The sequence below is a fragment of the Gymnoscopelus microlampas genome (assembly GCF_963454915.1).
Source record: "Gymnoscopelus microlampas genome assembly, chromosome: 4".
In the NCBI taxonomy this organism is placed as follows: Eukaryota; Metazoa; Chordata; class Actinopteri; order Myctophiformes; family Myctophidae; genus Gymnoscopelus; species Gymnoscopelus microlampas.
The window spans coordinates 59,902,103-59,919,836 of record NC_139941.1 but is presented as its reverse complement, the minus strand read 5'-3'; the positions used below and the strand labels follow the sequence as shown (position 1 = coordinate 59,919,836).

General features: G+C 41.8%; 1 protein-coding gene across 1 annotated transcript; it reads left to right on the top strand.

The window, feature by feature from the left end:
* Positions 1-2,222: 2,222 nt before the first annotated feature.
* LOC311044177 (arrestin domain-containing protein 3-like) lies at positions 2,223-11,192 on the top strand (the record flags this gene model as incomplete). The annotated part of the gene is made up of 6 exons (XM_084055596.1): positions 2,223-2,478; positions 5,900-5,957; positions 7,305-7,446; positions 8,845-8,944; positions 9,682-9,941; positions 10,593-11,192. The coding sequence occupies 6 exons, from the start codon at positions 2,223-2,225 to the stop codon at positions 11,190-11,192; spliced, it is 1,416 nt and encodes a 471-aa protein (XP_083911722.1).
* Positions 11,193-17,734: the final 6,542 nt, after the last annotated feature.

Below are 17,734 nucleotides of genomic sequence, written 5' to 3'. Positions count from 1 at the left end.
TTTAGCATTGTCTGGGTTATCTGAAGTTATGCCTTCAGTGAAAGACCTTAATGTAACTTGTGATGTTCTCAGCGAGGAGGGCACCTTTCCAGTTGGAAAAATAAACTGTATGCACACAGAAGATATTTGAAACTCAAAACGTTTTTACTTCCAGAAAACCCAGAATACAGGCTGGCTGAAATGTTGTAGTTTTGTTTTGTTACCTAACCTCCCTAAGGTAAACTCAAATCAAGCTCCATCATTCCAGTATCATGAAAGGTGGAAAGAGACAGAAAAAAACTCTCATGGTCCTCTCACCAACACCTGTTGCCATAGACTACTAGCCCAGTGGTTGTCAAACTTTTTGGGCTTAAGGCACCACTATACATTTTTGTTTTCCATCCAAGGCACCCCTAAATGTGTGACAACATTTGATAACTTTTCCCTACAGATCAGGCATATAGAGCATCGCAGTCCCGCCACTTCCTAGTGCCGGAAGTAAATACTCGATGCATTTTTCCCATTGACTTTTCCAAAAATATTTATATCAATCAATTTAAGCCTAGAATCAAGCCATCCAGGATAGCGGTGAATCATGACCATAAAACCTTTTTTTCTGTGATTTTTTTTTATTTTATATTTAATGATATGATACTATATTCAATAAATACCCTTTGTTTTGCCGTTTTCAAAAAAGTTTTTTCACAGAATCAAACGTTTTATGGTCATGATTCACCGCTATCCTGGATTGATTGATTGATGTACTTTATTTAGTAAGACATGAGAACAGTACATGGCAGTACATAACAGTACATGGAAGTACAAATTCGCAATACAAGGTCTACTAAACTGGATAGCTCAGTTAAGCACGTAGCTTGTTTAAGATGAGATCCCCATGCACACAAATCATGTTGACATATAAGAGACAGACAGATATACACACTACTATACAGAATGTCATACAATCAGTTTACAGGTTACTGGTATGAAGTATGAAGGGTGAAAAATATGTACAAAAAAGAAAGAGAGGGGGGGGGGGGTAGGTTAGGTTAGGACATGGGGTAGGTTAGGACTTGGACAGGGGCCATTTTTGAATTGCAGCCTCCTGAAGGTGTATCTTTAGGGCATTTTTGAAAGTAAGTAGGGTTTTACACTCCTTTACTCCTTTTGGTAGGGCATTCCACATTTTAGATGAATAGCATGAGAAAGAGTTCATTCCCTTTGTTGTGCCAAAGGGGATAGCTTGATTCTAGGCTTAAATTAATTTATATAAATATTTTTGTAAAAGTCAATGGGAAAAATGCATTGAGTATTTACTTCCGGCACCGGGGACTGCGATGCTCTATTGGAGTGGGACAGGTAGCAGCAACACTCCAGCTGAAACCTAACCTCGCATCACCAGTCTTTCCACCTCGGAGGAAAGCCTGGTCTGCGTTCCAGAAGACAACATATGATCCGGTCTAGACCACGCCTACTGAAAGAAAAAAAGAAAAAAGAATCCTCTTTCCGGTTCTGCCTATCCGGTTTTGCGGTTTAAATGGAATAGAGTTTCCCCGTGGGATAATACCGACGCTAAATAGTCTCCGGATAGTGCACGCACGTTTACATTTAAAAAATAAGCTAAACAATGCCGTATCAAGGATTTTATTAGCACGGACCTATTTTGGGGTGAGACGTCTTTCCGGTTCTGCCTATCCGGCCACTTTTTCTTTTTTTTACTTCCGCTCCCGACCGGATCATATACCCGAAAATGGAATGCTGCCCAGGCTAGCTGAAACCATAGCCTACTGGCACAATCATTATAAAGCCTTGTGTTTGGCTTTTATGCTGCTCCTGACTCATCAGGTAGGCTGGCAGTTGTCAGTTGCAGAATGAGTGTAACGTTATTTGTTCTCTTATGAAACCTCCATATTTTTGACATTTCTGTTTCTGTTAGGAAGAGACATGTTGCAAGGAAAACTTGAGAGTATCCTTTTCGGTAATGACTTTGTAAGTGATATTGATAAATTCCAAATATTATCAAAGTGGTCTCACCAGTATAACAGTCTAAATCATCATTCATCCATGACGACCGTCGTGTGATCCATGGTGGCTATATGTCATAACCTATGTACTGTTATATAGTTAACGTGGGCGGTATTAAGAGATCTTCAAACAACCCGCCCCCCTACAGTCTGGAAGATCCGTCCCATGTCAACAAGTGACACAAGAGATCACAGTTTGGTGATTTATTTCCAACAGAAATGCCTTCGGTGAAAGACTTCAACATAACCTGTAATGTTCTCAACAAGGAGAACACCTTCTCAGCGGGAGATCCGGTCACTGGGAGGGTCACCTTCCAGCTGGAGAAAGAGTTAAAAGTGAAAAGTGTTGTCATCAAGCTGAAAGGAGACGCCAATGTTCGATGGAGCTCAGGGTCAGGAAAGTACAGGCATACCCACAGTGCAGGAAGGAGATACTTCAAATTCAAAACATATCTGGTTCCAGAAAACGCAGAAGGTAAATGTTTTTAAAGGTGTATTTTGGAGTTGTTTTTGCAGCCAGTATTGTATGGCATTGGCATGTACCAGCATGGGGATTTGGGGATCTATCTCATTTTAAATAAGCCAAGTGCTTTTATGAGCGATCCAGTTTAGAGGACCTTGTATTGTGAATTGTACTTCCATGTACCGTTTACATCAATCAATCAGCAGCAGGCGCATAAACGCAAGGTGTGCGCGACACGCGGAAAGATATGCGCAAGACCATCAAACCATGCGATTCTCATTGCAAAAGCATTGGCAGATTCCGCCCTGGCGATGGGTCTCATTTTGCACCATTTTCTGATGGATCTAAAAGTGTACCATTTTCCATTTGTATGTGTTAATTAATATGGTTAAAAGTGTCTGTGCCTCTCTCAGTCTCAGGCATAGCCTGGTTCCAGACCATAGACCCCGCTCACTCTCTGAGTGGGCTCCTCTTGCAGGCTGATAATCAGGCTATCTCAGGCAGGCAGCTTTACTAGGGAAAAATAAAGTTATCACACCCCATACATATACTTGCTCTTCCTGCATGCAGTGGGGGAGAAATGTTGAAAAATGAAAATACTTTTAATCTTGAGTAAAAGTATCAATACTGCAATGTAGAAATACTCTGTTACAAGTAAAAGTCTGGAATTAAAACTAAACTGAAAGTACCAAAAGTAGAAAGTACTCATTATGCAGAATTTCACAAGTTTTCAAAAGTTAAAACTCTTTTGAAAATAGCAGATCTACAAGCTCACAACGCGTCACTTGTGAGCTTGTAGATCTGCTAATTTCAAATAGCCAAAGTATATATAGGGTTGAAGTGGTTAATGTATGTTTTGTAATAATAATCAAAATCTACAAAGTATAATTAGTAACTAAAGTAATATAATTCATATGATTGTAGTGGAGTAAAACTACAATATTTTCCTCAGAGATATAGTCTCTTCAACGTTTTCAGGCCAAGGACCCCCTAGCTGAGCGAGAGATGAAGGGACCCCCTCTATATTGTATAAAATTGTGTTCAGATTCAACTTTTTTTGTTCACTTGGTCTGCTCTTTTTTCCTTCTTCACCAAAAAATAGCAGATCTACGTAGATCTGCTATTTTTTGCCGAAAGTTCTCCTCAGAAAAGGGATGCTAGGGTTCAAGTGGTTGAGGTAAAAAATTATAATCACATCACACAAAGATTTGGCGGACGCCCTGTAGTAACTCTAAGGACCCCCTAGGGGTCCCGGACCCCCTGTTGAAGACCCCTGGTGTAGTAGAAGTAAAAGTATTGAAAATTGGAAATGTTACTTAAGTACAGTACTTTAGTTACACTGCATAACATGAGTTTACCTAGTTAAAGGGATATTTCACAACCAAAAAAATGTGATCATTTCATCGTCTACTCAGGCTTTTGTGAACACCCCAGACAGTTTTTAAGTTGCTTGATTCAGTATTTAGATATTTGATATTTATTTTATCAGACACGCCCCTTTCCTATACAAACCCATTGTAACTTCAAACTCCATTTTTTTTTAATATATACATTTTTATCCCTCAATTTTGTAACCTTTTTTTCACCCGGTGCCAATTTGCTAAGTGATCCTGGGCACTACACTCCCCCCACCAGCCTAGGGAGGCCAGGGCCGAGCTCATGCCTCCTTCAATGCATGAGAGCCAACTGACCTTGTCACCTGACAGGGGGGAGTTTCCCTGGTTGGACGTAGCGCGTGGAAGGAACACGTTATTCCAACCAGTTCCCTTCCCCTCCATCAGGCACCCGGCTGACCAGGGGGAGGCAGTATAGTGACCAGGATTACTACATGTTTTTGTGTACAGGGTATTAACTACCCTAGGAAACACGGGGAGAACATGCAAACTCCACACAGAGTAGGCCCTTTCGCCAACCCCACCAAGGGTATGGGCGCTGATGACGCGGAGGAGAAGACACGCCCCCAGCGCCCACAGCGTCCCCGGCGGGAATCGAACCCAGGACCTTCTAGCTGCGAGACGACAGCGCTACCGACTCAAACTCCATTTTAACCATGATAGATTCATCAATCCATTTATTTATTTAAAAAAACAACATTTTTATTACAATAAAATAATTACATAAAATAAATGAAAAAAGTAATCGAAAAAACATGCCCCCCCCCCCCGTGGAAACGTCATTGTGTTGCCTGTCAGTAAAACACCATTGAACTGGATGTGCGAAAAAAAAGACTAATGATCACATATCCACATATCCACAGACAACAGGCCATCAGGGCCGCAGGAAGGGTAGTGCGAGCGGTGCGGCCGCACCGTGACCCGCGTTTTTTTTTTTTTTTTTTTAAGTGAACAGAATCACATTTATTAAGAATTATAAAAAGAAATAACCGCAAATAACCACCAAAAACTCGGAAATATCCACCCAAAACCGCAAAAAAATCGTGCACGCACGCGACTTCGCACCGGGCCCCGCATTTTTCCCAGACGGGTCTGCAGGCCCAACCAAAGACCAAAATATCAAAACCTGGAACATAAAACACACAAATCATAATAGTCTACACATTAAACACAAAACAAAATGACATAATACAAAACAGGACACACACACACACACACACACACACACAGCTTGACAAGATAAAATACACAACTGTCCAGATGTCCATCTTCACATTACAAAATGAATTTACAATCATAAGCCTGATACTTCACTATTATGATGTGTATGTACTGTATGTAAATGTCTCCAATTTTTATCATAGGAAATCATAGATGTTATAGATTGTCTGAATCTCGTAATAAAGGTATGCTTAAACACTTTTCAACTATTGTATAGTTACAAAGGTCATGTCATGCTAATATGTATCTAAATATTTTGATATCCTCATAGAAAAACAGTATGCGGTCCTATAAAACACAATAACATCATCACATCAAAAGAAAATTAACATGGACATATAACAGTAGTTTGTACGTTTTACGGTTTCTAATCATAAGTGTGGATCTCTTGTTTGAACACCATATGACATGGAAAGGATGTTGTCAGACCTAATCATAAACACATTCAGCAAGCTGCTGCAGACACACCCTGCAGCAGACCCAAACATACGTTTCCAGTCCATCTGCCCGTCATCGACTTGGTTTCAACTTTTTTAAACTATATATTTCTTCATCCAAACACGGTCTTAAAAAAACCCTCTACTGGACAGTCTAAAAAACATGACACACACACACACACACACACACACACACACACACACACACACACACACACACACACACACACACACACACACACACACACACACACACACACACACACACACACACACACACACACACACACACACACACACACACACACACACACACACACAGTATGCGTGTGAATAAACATAGGATATTTTGAGGTAACATATTTTGTATTTCTTTTTCAGAGACTGTACTTGCTGAAGGACCCCATGCCTACAACTTCAGCTTCAAAATACCAGTGGAGTATGTGGACATTTGTTATGTTTGATATACAATTACTAAAACGATACATTTGCGTAATTCAGAAATAGTCTATGTTTGAGGCATGCTAAATAATGCAGCACAGACTGAGAGAAAATAATATATATATAGTTATATATTTGGACCCAAGAAACATATTTTTAAACCATCATTATATCGTCAGTGCGACGATATGAACTGCCCACAAAAAGAAACTTAACTTCAGTCGATTATTTCTTCCCTTCAATAATACCAATTGGTAGTGTGTTTTATATCATTTTTATCGTTGATTAGTCACCTTTACAACGAGGTACAGCTTGTAAGGATCGGGCATTCGTGGAATTAGCACCATAACTAAACGTGGGGGTAGCGCCCACAAAAATGTTGCCAAAATCCCCGTAATCGCTCTCGTTTTGAGCGACCTGCCAGCACAGTCTTGCTGAGAGGTGTCTGCCAGTCACAGGTGTGTGACTGGCACCTGAGCATGGGTACTGCAACTTTGTTGAGTTTGTGTATGCTCCAATCAGCATCACTGCCCCCATGGAAAGATGCCACGTTTTTTCCTTCAGGATAAGGCCTGTGCAATAGGGCAAGTGAAGCTGGTGTTCCGCAGATTATGCATTATTTGATGTCAGCCCTGGTACCATTTCCAGTCACAAATGTGTGACTGGTACCTGAGCATGGGTCCTGCAACTTTGACATCTGTCTTTGGTACCGTTGTGCAAATCTTGCCTGTAAATCTCTGGAATAAAACCTATGGTTCCTCAGTGAAGCAAGGGTGAGGAACCGGTCTTCTTGGGTTGTTGTCTTCCTTTTACTTCACCAGTCTCACAGAACTTGGTCCTACGTTTGGAAATGGTACCAGGGCTGACACCAAGTAATGCCGCAACTCTGCATAGCGGAACACCAGATTCACTTGCCCTATTGCACAAATGTGGCATCTTTCCATGGGGGCAATGTTGCTGCTTGGAGCATACACAAACTCAACAAAGTTGCAGAACCCATGCTCAGGTGCCAGTCACACACACCTGTGACTGTCTGGCACACACCTGCCAGCAGGTGTGTCCTGGCAGGTCGCTCAAAACAAGAGCGATTACCAAAAGAAGCATATTGGGCGATTTTGGCAAATTTTGGGGCGCTACCCACATGTTTAGTTGTGTTGCTCATTCCACTAATGCCTGATCCTTACAAGCTGTACCTCGTTGTAAAGGTGACAAAAACACAACACCAATTGGTATTATTGAAGGGGAGAAATAATCGACTGTTTAGTTTCCGAACTTTTTGTGGGCAGTTTATTTCTTTTTGGTATGGTGTGAGAAATCCACTGGTGTACTGACTCTTCCCTTTCAGAAATATGCCACCGTCCTTCAAAGGAGTACATGGAAACATTGTCTACTTGTTGGAGGCCACAGTGTCCAGGAGCTGGAGGCTAGATGACGTCTCAACACACGAGTTAACCTTTGTTGATAAGTTCTTTTCAGCAACTGCAACGGTAATTCAATTCAATATTTATTTCATACCCAGGTAGATCCATATCACAGATATACAATACCACACAATACAATAAAATACAAATAATAATAATGCAAATAGCCCACATTGTTCAGTTTCTGACATACGAACATGTGCGCCAATGGTTCCACAGTCTAGAGGTGAACCTGACAGAACTGCGTGTGGGGTCCGTTATGACTGCGATTATGTCACAACACAAGACGCCCTGCTAAGCTTAGCACATTTGTTATGAACTAGGTCCACCTATACGTTCCATAATGTTTTGGTAGTAGGAATTTCTTTTTTTGGCCAGTGGTTTGCGAGATTTGATTTGGATTCACATGCCGCCCCCCGCCCCCACACACACACACAGAAATCGTGGAGCTTTCTCAGTGTGTAGGTATACTACGGAATACAAAAACACCCGCCCCAAAACACGATTTTCCCAGGTCAAATCCGCCCCACATCCTCGGAGCGGTGCCCACCAGGTATCCCTAAATGTAACCTCAGTAAAATTATGCCTAAACCTAACTAACCTTATACATAACCTTAACCTCAGTAAAAATAATACAAGAAATAAATGGGGGCGATACTACTTACTTTAAGGGCTGTTCACACTGATAAATTGTATTTATTTTTTATAGTTGGTGTGAACTCTGCCATCCACTTGACTTGCGATGTCCCTTAACCCATTTAGACCAGAGGCCGATTCCAGAAACGCCTTCTAAATCCTTACCTACGTTTTCTGAAAAACTTCAAATATTTATTCAAAAGGTATGTTGCTACAGTATATACTGTACATAGCAACAAGAACCCCAAAAGGGGTTCCTGTCCTGAAAGGTATAGTTACAAATAGGGGTTCCCGTCCAAAATGGGTTAAGACTTGTACCTGCAGAGCACGTACGTAAAGACTATACCACTAGGTAGCAGCCACGTAGCAACCGTTTCCTCTATGTTGCGTACATATGAATCATAATTCACCCAACACACGACTGGCATAGTGTCCTGGTCTGGCCTAAACAGGCTTTGCATAGCCTTATTTTTCCAGAGCTGGCAGTCGTGGCCGAGTGGTTCTTTATATTAATATATCTGTTTTTTATACATACTGTCTTTTGGTAAAAGGCGTGTCAGTTCATGATATCAAAACCTGGACACGCTCTCTTGCATTCACATGTAACTGGACACTACTGTCGTTGTGCAAGTTGTAGTGGGTTGTAGTTTGACTGGCTGTGAGGACAGTGTGTGTGTGTGTGTGTGTGTGTGTGTGTGTGTGTGTGTGTGTGTGTGTGTGTGTGTGTGTGTGTGTGTGTGTGTGTGTGTGTGTGTGCATTTGATGTTGCACATATAACACATGTATAGCTCTTCAGTAACTAATATAAATTTACATGATGCATTCTAGTCTCCTCAGGTTGGTTCGGTGGAAAAAGAGCTTGGAACTTTCCGCATAGGACAAATAGTCAAAATGGAGGCCTCTGTTGACAAGGGCACTTGTTGTCCAGGTAACTATACCCCCAACACGATAGTTTTAGTTTCATTTACAACATAAAACATAAATGTGTATGATTCTGTCGCGCTCACACCCAGGGATGGAATGTAGGACCAAAAATGCAGAAAACACTCTTAACACAAAAGAAGTTAGTAAACTGAAAACTCTTTACTGAAAGCTCAGGTACACCTCATAGTGCAAAAGTTAATCTTACAAATACTCTCAAAAACTGAAACTTCTCAAGCTGGAACAGAGCACATGGCAGCAGACGATCAGAAGACAATAAACCAGTAATGTAACTGAGCACACAGCACAACTTACTGTAAATACTCTGAAAGTCTCAATAACTCAGATGCACCACAGCTTGGTGCCCAGGTGGAACCAGTCTCTCAATCAGGGGAAAACAGAAAGGGAAGGTGTTGAGCAGAACGAGGGCGAGAACACACTGGGCAAGGGCAGAGTCACATACAGTAACTGGAGGGGGACACAGAGCAGGGGCAGAGGCCAAGATCGTGACAGATTCAGCGTATCCCTGCAAGTCAACAACACTGTATATTGCATTGTTATTATGGAGTAGAGACTATGCATATTACAATATGTATAGTTCTGTATTAGAAGTTGTTATAGTTCATTATCATTGTTGTTATTATTAAAGTATTGATATAGTACTTGTCTAATTACCTGTATAGGAACATACAGCTGTTTTGTTTAATTATCCCAGTGATCATTTGTTATTTTCTTCTTCTAAAGGTGAAAAAATGACTATTGTGGCCAAAGTCAACAATTCCTCATCTAAGGAAATGACGCCCAAATTCAAAATGGTTCAAAAAGTGGTGTATCGTGCCCAATACCGCACCAATTGGAGTGAGAGTGAAGTGTGCAAAGTGGTGCACCCAAAACGTATTGAACCGAAAACAAACGAAACAATCACTTGTCAGATGGAGGTTCCTGCAGGCTGGTGCCCGACCATCAGCAACTGTGAAATCATCTCATTAGATTACATTGTAAAGGTATGTACAGTTTGTAGTTACAGTATGTTTCCCATTGTTCCATTGACATCAGTTCTGTATGTCTACCTAACTTGTTGCTAGTCTTTTTTGCATTGGCTGTGTTCTTTGTTGAGTTGGCGCTGCATAAGATGCCAAAGATTAAGAACATTCCATGTATGAACCTCATGTTGGATCCTATGGGATAGTATTAAATAGTGTGAAATGAATGGTATGAATGAGTGTGAAACTTTAAAAACTTGCTAGATAAACATGTATAGATAATCCAACATGTCTATGTGTATGTACGACATATGGGCAGTGGTGAAACTGTGAAAATACAATGAGGTATTCATGCTGTTATGGTCCTTTTAAAGCCCCCCCCCCCCCTTAATTTTTCCTCTTAATTTTCTCACAAAACTACGAATGGGATTGTGGTTTGAAATTAAACATCACACATTAGAGCCCTGCATGGGGTCCCGTAGGAGCCGACACAAGTCTTGCGGGAGCGGGTGGTGTTTAAATAGCTGTGGGCGGAAATGGGTGGTCAAAAGAAATGGTCTAAGTCGGTGACTCTTCAATCAATGTAGGCTAATAGCTATAGGCTAAAAAACATATAGGATTGTAGATTTTTTTATCTCAATGTCAATCTAACTGCCTGCTTTTTTTTCTCAGGCGTATTTGGACGTCAGCTTTGCTTTTGACCCAGGGGTCGAGTTTCAAGTAGTAATGCTACCCGCTGGAATGACCAGCGAGTGTATACCTCCACCATTTGGAGCTGGGGGTCCCGCTCCCTACCAGCCACAGGGTTTTGGGGATCCAACCCACAGCGACTTCCCTCCACCCAACCAGCAGCCACAGGGGTTCGGGGGGCCAACCCACAACAGCGGCTTCCAACCACCTGTTGCCCCGGTGGGACTTTACCCTGCTGTACCCTCGGGTCCTGGCGTGCATCCAGGCTACCCAGCGGCCCCAAGCCCCGGTACCAACAATTTTCCAGGGTACTCATCAAATCCGCCTGCATATGCGGATGTCCAAAAAGATCCATCCGGCTCAAAGCACAGCCATGGGTCATATAATGTTAACCCTTTGCCACAGCAGTCTCCCGGCCAGCCTGGTTTCCCCGTGTATCCCCACCTCCCTCCAACTGCTCCGCCTGTGTTCAACCCATCGCTTCAACCCACGTTCAACATCGATCCAACTGCCCCAGCGATGAGTTCCAACTTCCTGTCTGAACAGAATGAAGATTTTCTCATATTTATGCCCAAGGTTTAGCTACATAAGACATGGAGTCTGGGGGGACCCACAGGGGTCCTTGTGGGGGTTATTTGAAAATAGCCGATCTACAAGTTCACAACGTGACGCGATGCGACAGGTTGTAACACGTTGTGAGCTGGTAGATATGCTATTTTCGGAAACATTGCAAAAAGTTTGAAATATTTGAAATAATTTTACACAATCTTCTCTTATGGAAGTCTCTGGCACAAAGTCTTTTCAGGTGGGGGTCTGTGGCTAAATGCATTTCATTTTGGGAGTCCTTGACATGCAAAATGTTTGAGTACCCAGTGTTTCCCCTATAGCCAGATATTTAGGCTCAAACACAAAGTCTTATATCTTATATAGTACATGTGCACAGTAATAATCTGTATAGTTTATGATGGATCATTTATAATCGATAGTTTATTAGATTATAATTATTGTATGATTATTGTATTGTATCACTTTGGATAATTGCATAAAGTATGATGTATTTGCTCAGAAGGGACAGTTCTGTAACTGCTAAGATAAGATGTCCTTGCTCCCTGGCTTACTGTTTCTTACCCATGAAAGTTGTGGCTACAGTTTATCTATGATGCCTTAGAACAGGTTACCTTGCCACCAAAATGAGCCTTTGCCCCTGTTCATGTTGATATTATATTGTGGGGTGGGCTTAATAAGAGATAAACTGTCTGTTATAATGCTGAACATTTTGTATTACCAGTAGAGAATATTTTTGATGCCTGTTCCACCTTGTCTCTCCTGTGCAAATAATAAGTAAACCTGATTATTATTTGAGACTGACTCCGTGTTACTTCTTTTTACGGTAATCCTTTTTGAAAGCGTACAAACCTGGTTTTCCTAAGTTATCAGTTTACATATGAATTGTCTCCAGATTTAGGAAAATATACTTTTATTAGACAAAAGTATAGACAAAAGTATACAAATCAGTCAGTCACACATCAACAACTAGTGATGGCATCCTGCCTGAGAGCATTTTAGCATTATATCAATCATTATCATTGATATAATCTTTTCTGTAAAAAAAAAAAAAAAAAAAATATATATATATATATATATATATATATATATATATATATATAATTATTATTTTTTTACAGAAAAAAATCATACTGTGGCGGTCGGATTTAAGGGGTGGCGGCCCGCCACTGCTTAATGCATATAGGGGAAACACTGGAGAACCACTGACATGAGAGACCGACTGATTCGGTCAGATCTCATGGGAAGAAATCAAATCATTTAGGGCGGGGCAATATGTCGATACAATATCAATATAGTGATATGAGACTAGATTGTCCCTTGTCTGGGATTTTGGATATTATAATATCGTGATATGGCTGTTAGGCCTGTCACAATCACCTGATGGTCCATTGTGGAACCTTGGGCCGTCAACCTTTACTTTATAGAGTGTGGAGTACAGTAGCTGTGCTCCAGTAAGAAGGAAGGCCTTGGTAGCCACAGCGTTGATATACTGAATGTAATAGATAAGAACCTCAGAATTCTCCAGGCGCTCAACCGAACGCTTGTTTGCATGCAGACTTAGATGTGGAGCGAATTGCCTTCGTGATATATCAGGTCGTATTGTTTTAATATCATTAATTTGCTGTTCTTTTATTCACATAGTATAGAGGGAATCACCCTTGTTTGTTCAATAAAGATGCCTTGCGCATGTGAACGGTAATTTCTGTGTATGTCGTCTATAAACTGGACTTTAGGGTTTTATTGAACCAAGAGTGACAGGAGTGCCACGGCACATCAGCTGGTGACCCCGACCGTTGCCCTGTCCAGTCCAGACGACCCCTGGATCCATAAGATCCAAATAACAATTCGCCCATACACTATGTGATACAATTCCTTGGGGCCCCAGGAAGGGTACACGCGGTGCTACAGTATATGTGAATTGTATTATATCAAATTTAGGTCAATTGTTTAAGGTAATGTGTAAATATGATTACATGCATGTGAAGTCACCACTGAACAGCAGATTGAATGACTTTTGTGTATTAAACTAGGCTTGAACTCCCTATACCCCATGATGTCCCGTTAGGTTGGCTGGGTGGACCGTTTATCCTCCCAGCAACGGCACCGAAATTACGCCGGGTTCAAAGGAAAAGATAGCGTATGCCTATGTTTAGCTCCAGCATCCGAGCGAGGTGATGTTAAGGACTGTAAATGCGGCCTTGATCAAAAATAATACATGTTTAGCTCCAGCATCCGAGCGAGGTGATGTTAAGGACTGTAAATGCGGCCTTGATCAAAAATAATACATGTTTAGCTCCAGCATCCGAGCGAGGTGATGTTAAGGACTGTAAATGCGGCCTTGATCAAAAATAATACATATGTTTAGGTTTAAACTAGGCTTTGAACTCCCTATACCCCATGATGTCCCGTTAGGTTGGCTGGGTGGACAGAGTTTATCCTCCCAGCAACGGCCCCGAAGTTACGCCGGGTTCAAAGGAAAAGATAGCGTATAGCCTAAGCTCAAATTAGTACATTCGAATGTTGTCATGTTTATTGTCGTTTTATGTATGTTGTTGTCATGTTTATTGTCGCTTTATGTATGTCGTTGTCATGTTTATTGTCGTTATATGTATATGCTGTCGTCTTGTACATGAAGTCCAGTATTGTGCTTAAGTACAGCCCTGAGGTAGTGTTACCTTAAATAGCCCTTACAGCTGCCTGCAGTTTCACCTCAGCCCTGCTACACCTCAGCCATTTGGAAATTGCCGATCTATAGTGGATAGTGTAGTCTGCTCTGTGAGCACTTTTGTTTAGTGATTTTGTCCTACTTAGGAATGCAAGCAAGGAAGATAACCACCTGCATGGGGCTCAGTGGTGGAAGGTCACAAAGTACTTTTACTCAAGTGTCTTACTTGAGTACATTTTGAGGTTCTCCATTTATACTTCACCAGAGTAGTTCCAGTTTCCAATACTTTTACTTCTACTCGACTACGGTACATTTCAGAGGCCATTATTGTATTTTTACTTCAGCATTATTGCTGGAAACCTTGAATATTTAGGCTAGCTCAAAGGTGACGCATTGGGAGCTGGCAGATCTGTGAATAGGGGACATTCTGCACAAATACACACTTTTACTCTCAACACTTGGGCATACCTAAGTGTAAGTGTTTATGTACCTTTACTTAGGTAAATGTAGAATGTTAGACTTGTGCTTGTAGCAGCATACTTCCACATGACAACGTTGATGCTCTCAATTAGGTGAAACAGTTTAGTACCTATTCCAATACTGGCAGCCAATGTTAAATGTACTTGCACGCCTGTATTCATAGCAAACCAAGCGACCTCCTGACCGGAAGGGCCAAACTGCGTGTGTATCTGTCCCAGTGACTGGGGTAAGTGAATGGTGTGTGAGTGACTGAAGGGGGTCTCTACACTGTAGGACGTGCGTGAATGTTGTCAAGCGCACCCACCACATAATTAACTGGGTTCACGCAAACACACTAGAGGTTTGGGGAGGGGTTGCAGAACACTGGTGGTTACTTTGATGTTGGGGTGCTCCATAAACTCACGTTAATGAAAGTCTTGACCACAGGCAATCTGTGCATTGGGGGCCAATTCTTTTCTTTTTTTTCTCCTCTTTGTTGTTTTTGATTTTTGATGACAGTAGGGAGATCGAGAGAGAGCACGTGTGTGTTGTAACACATCCCCACATTCACGTAAGGTGCATCCAAGACACCCACTACTGTTTTTTACTGAATTAAAATATTTGAGTTATATTGAAGCCTATACCACTGAGAATTTACATACTGCAGTTATCCAACGTCAGGTTGACCAGTACTTTCAGAGTTTAAAAAAAAAAGGAGATGAATACAGTTCATGAATTACAAAAGGCTATTGAGCCATGCATTGAGGGAGAGAAATAGCTTCTTCTTTAAATCTGTTAAAATAGACAGTTGAAAGAATGGGGGGGTAGGAAGGCGCTTTGACCTTCACTCCTTACCAGGTGCCACACACACACACTGATAAGATTCCCACAACACTGTCCCACAACACAGTCAATTTAACTTATGGTCTCACATACACTGTAACTGCAATTCATTCACACAATATCATTTTATATATAGTTATCTTAAAAACAACTATCTCAGACTTTAGAAGTGGGTTTGTTTCACATTCGGGAACTGCAACAATGTTTGGCGGACAGTCATTTTCGTTCTATGAACTGGAAACATGCACTTGAAGTGCATTGAAAACTGAAAGGGACATGTGAAACACCACGATATAATGCAGTCTGATCGACATGCTGAGGCAGAGGGGCACCAACATTGCAAACTGCAGTGTTCACGAGACTCACTTCCGATGACACCTATGGCGACCAGAGAGCAAGCCTTGGGAAAGCTTGCATGACTTTTGACAAACTTTTATCTGTTACAGACACTGGAACTACTATGCCATGGGGAAGGACACACTTTCTAAGCAAGCAGTGGAATATATGAAGCAAGGTTGACTTACTGCTAATCGTTGTTGTTGGGGCCTAGACATGTGTAAACAAATACATTTTCTATCGCTCTGGGTAGGACACAACACATTTTTATTTGTACAAATAAGGTACACTAGAGAAGTGACAAACATGATACTTATAAGCGCCCAATGTAGTTAAGAAAAAAAACTTTTTTCTTATTGCAGATTGCAGTTTCAAAAGATCAAATAATAACAGTGCCCCTAGTAATATAAAATAATATTACTTATGTGTAGTGACTTCATAGACTAGCAAAATTGAAATAGCTTAATAAGTGGACAACAACCAAATTGAAGTGAAACTGTTGTAATGTGTAGTGTTGAATAGAATGCCACAATCAAACTATATATTTTCAAATTAAACTAAAGTATGCAGGCCAATGTCAAATTAGTTGAGGTTAGGGGGTAGGCTACCCAATCCCTTGACTAAAACAGGCGGCAGCGGGGTCGCAAGGCTCCCAGAGCACGTTAAAGACGATATATAGTGCTGGGGAGAGACTGAAGGGCCCCCGTGTTCTGTCAAGGATGAATCAACATCCTGCTGTGGAACCGTCTAGTCGATGTGCCGACTGCCGCTCTCTCCTATGGTTGGCAGCACATGGTGCGTGGATGACAGTCCACACCTAACCGGACGGGAGCTGCGTGACTCACCGGTTACAGGCAAGGCGGGTGAAAACGGTTAATATTCTGGTTCCCGTAGCCAAGCGGGGCCAGGACAAGACCGTCGGTTTCCTGCCTGGGGCGCCAACCACGCCAACGGGTAAGGGATCGCTATAGACTGGGTCACCCGCCGGTCGGATCGCAAAAAGCATTAAATCCATGGCGTGCTCCCCGACAGGAGGCGGGTGTGGTCGCTGCGTTCGGCTCAATGTACAGTCAGGCCATCACAAGCTCAAAGCGACCGCCGTAGTGCAACAGTTATGTAAGCGAGTGATGCTCCTGTGATCGGTGGGCTTTGAAAAGAAGACGCCGGGAAGCAGGAGGCTTGAACTCTCTATCCAGGGTGACCTGGGTGTAGACCTCAAGTGGAAAGGGGTCTAGCCTGGGACTGCACCCTGGTGCAGGAGGCACAGGAGTGGGGAGGTCCGAAAGACTTAAGTGAACTGAATGGAAACATGCTGTGTTCTTCAATCAAGTCCATTTTTAAATAAGTGCTGGTACTCCAATATAATTATTATTATTATTACATTATAGATATACTGTGATGATCGCGGTCACACTATGACACTGTGAGTATAAGTGGAACCATAGAAAGACTTAAGTGGTGTTGTCGAGAGACTCACAAGCACGTTGGATGTGCTTGGCAGAACATTTATGACTACAGACAGTAGCTGCCCGGTCCACGGCCTCTGAAGGGTGCACACTTCGGGGTGGTGTACGTGGTGGCTTCTGTCATGCTATTTTGTTGTGATTAACCGAAAGCGAAACTATGTGTTTGTGTGTGCTGCTCAGAATATCTCCCTGTTATGTTAATGGTCAGTGCGTTTGGTGTACATTATGAGAACATGCCGGGTTTTGGTTGCAGAGTGGATGTCAAGTGATTTCATACATTGCTCACATTTGCCATGTTACCACTGATTGACTACGGGTTGTTTAAGGTTGTTTATGTTGTGGTTAACCTTCCATTTCTCTAAAATAGGTCGACTGCTTGCAGGAGAGACGTGTACACTTTTGCTGTCGTTAACCTTCCATTTCTCTGAAACAGGTCATTGGGTGCAGAAGAGAATTGTACAATTTTGTACAGCTCGAGAATAATGTCAATTGACCTGTGCATAAGGCACAGGAAAGTTGTTTTGTTGTGTTTCCAATTACATGTTGTGAACGGTAAAGGAGGGTGGCACCCTGGTCTCTGCACATTCCTATGCTGTGTGCCCTGCCGGGTAGCAGGTCAAGGAGGGAAATAGTATGATAGCAAATGTATAGTATAATTGAGATAGTATAGTATTATATAGTGACAGTAGTGTAATGTTAAGTGACTATACTAAAGTTCATACTTGTAGAAACTTTCATGTCGAAGTGGTAATGCTAATTTTTGTTAAATTAATGTGCTTAGACTTATG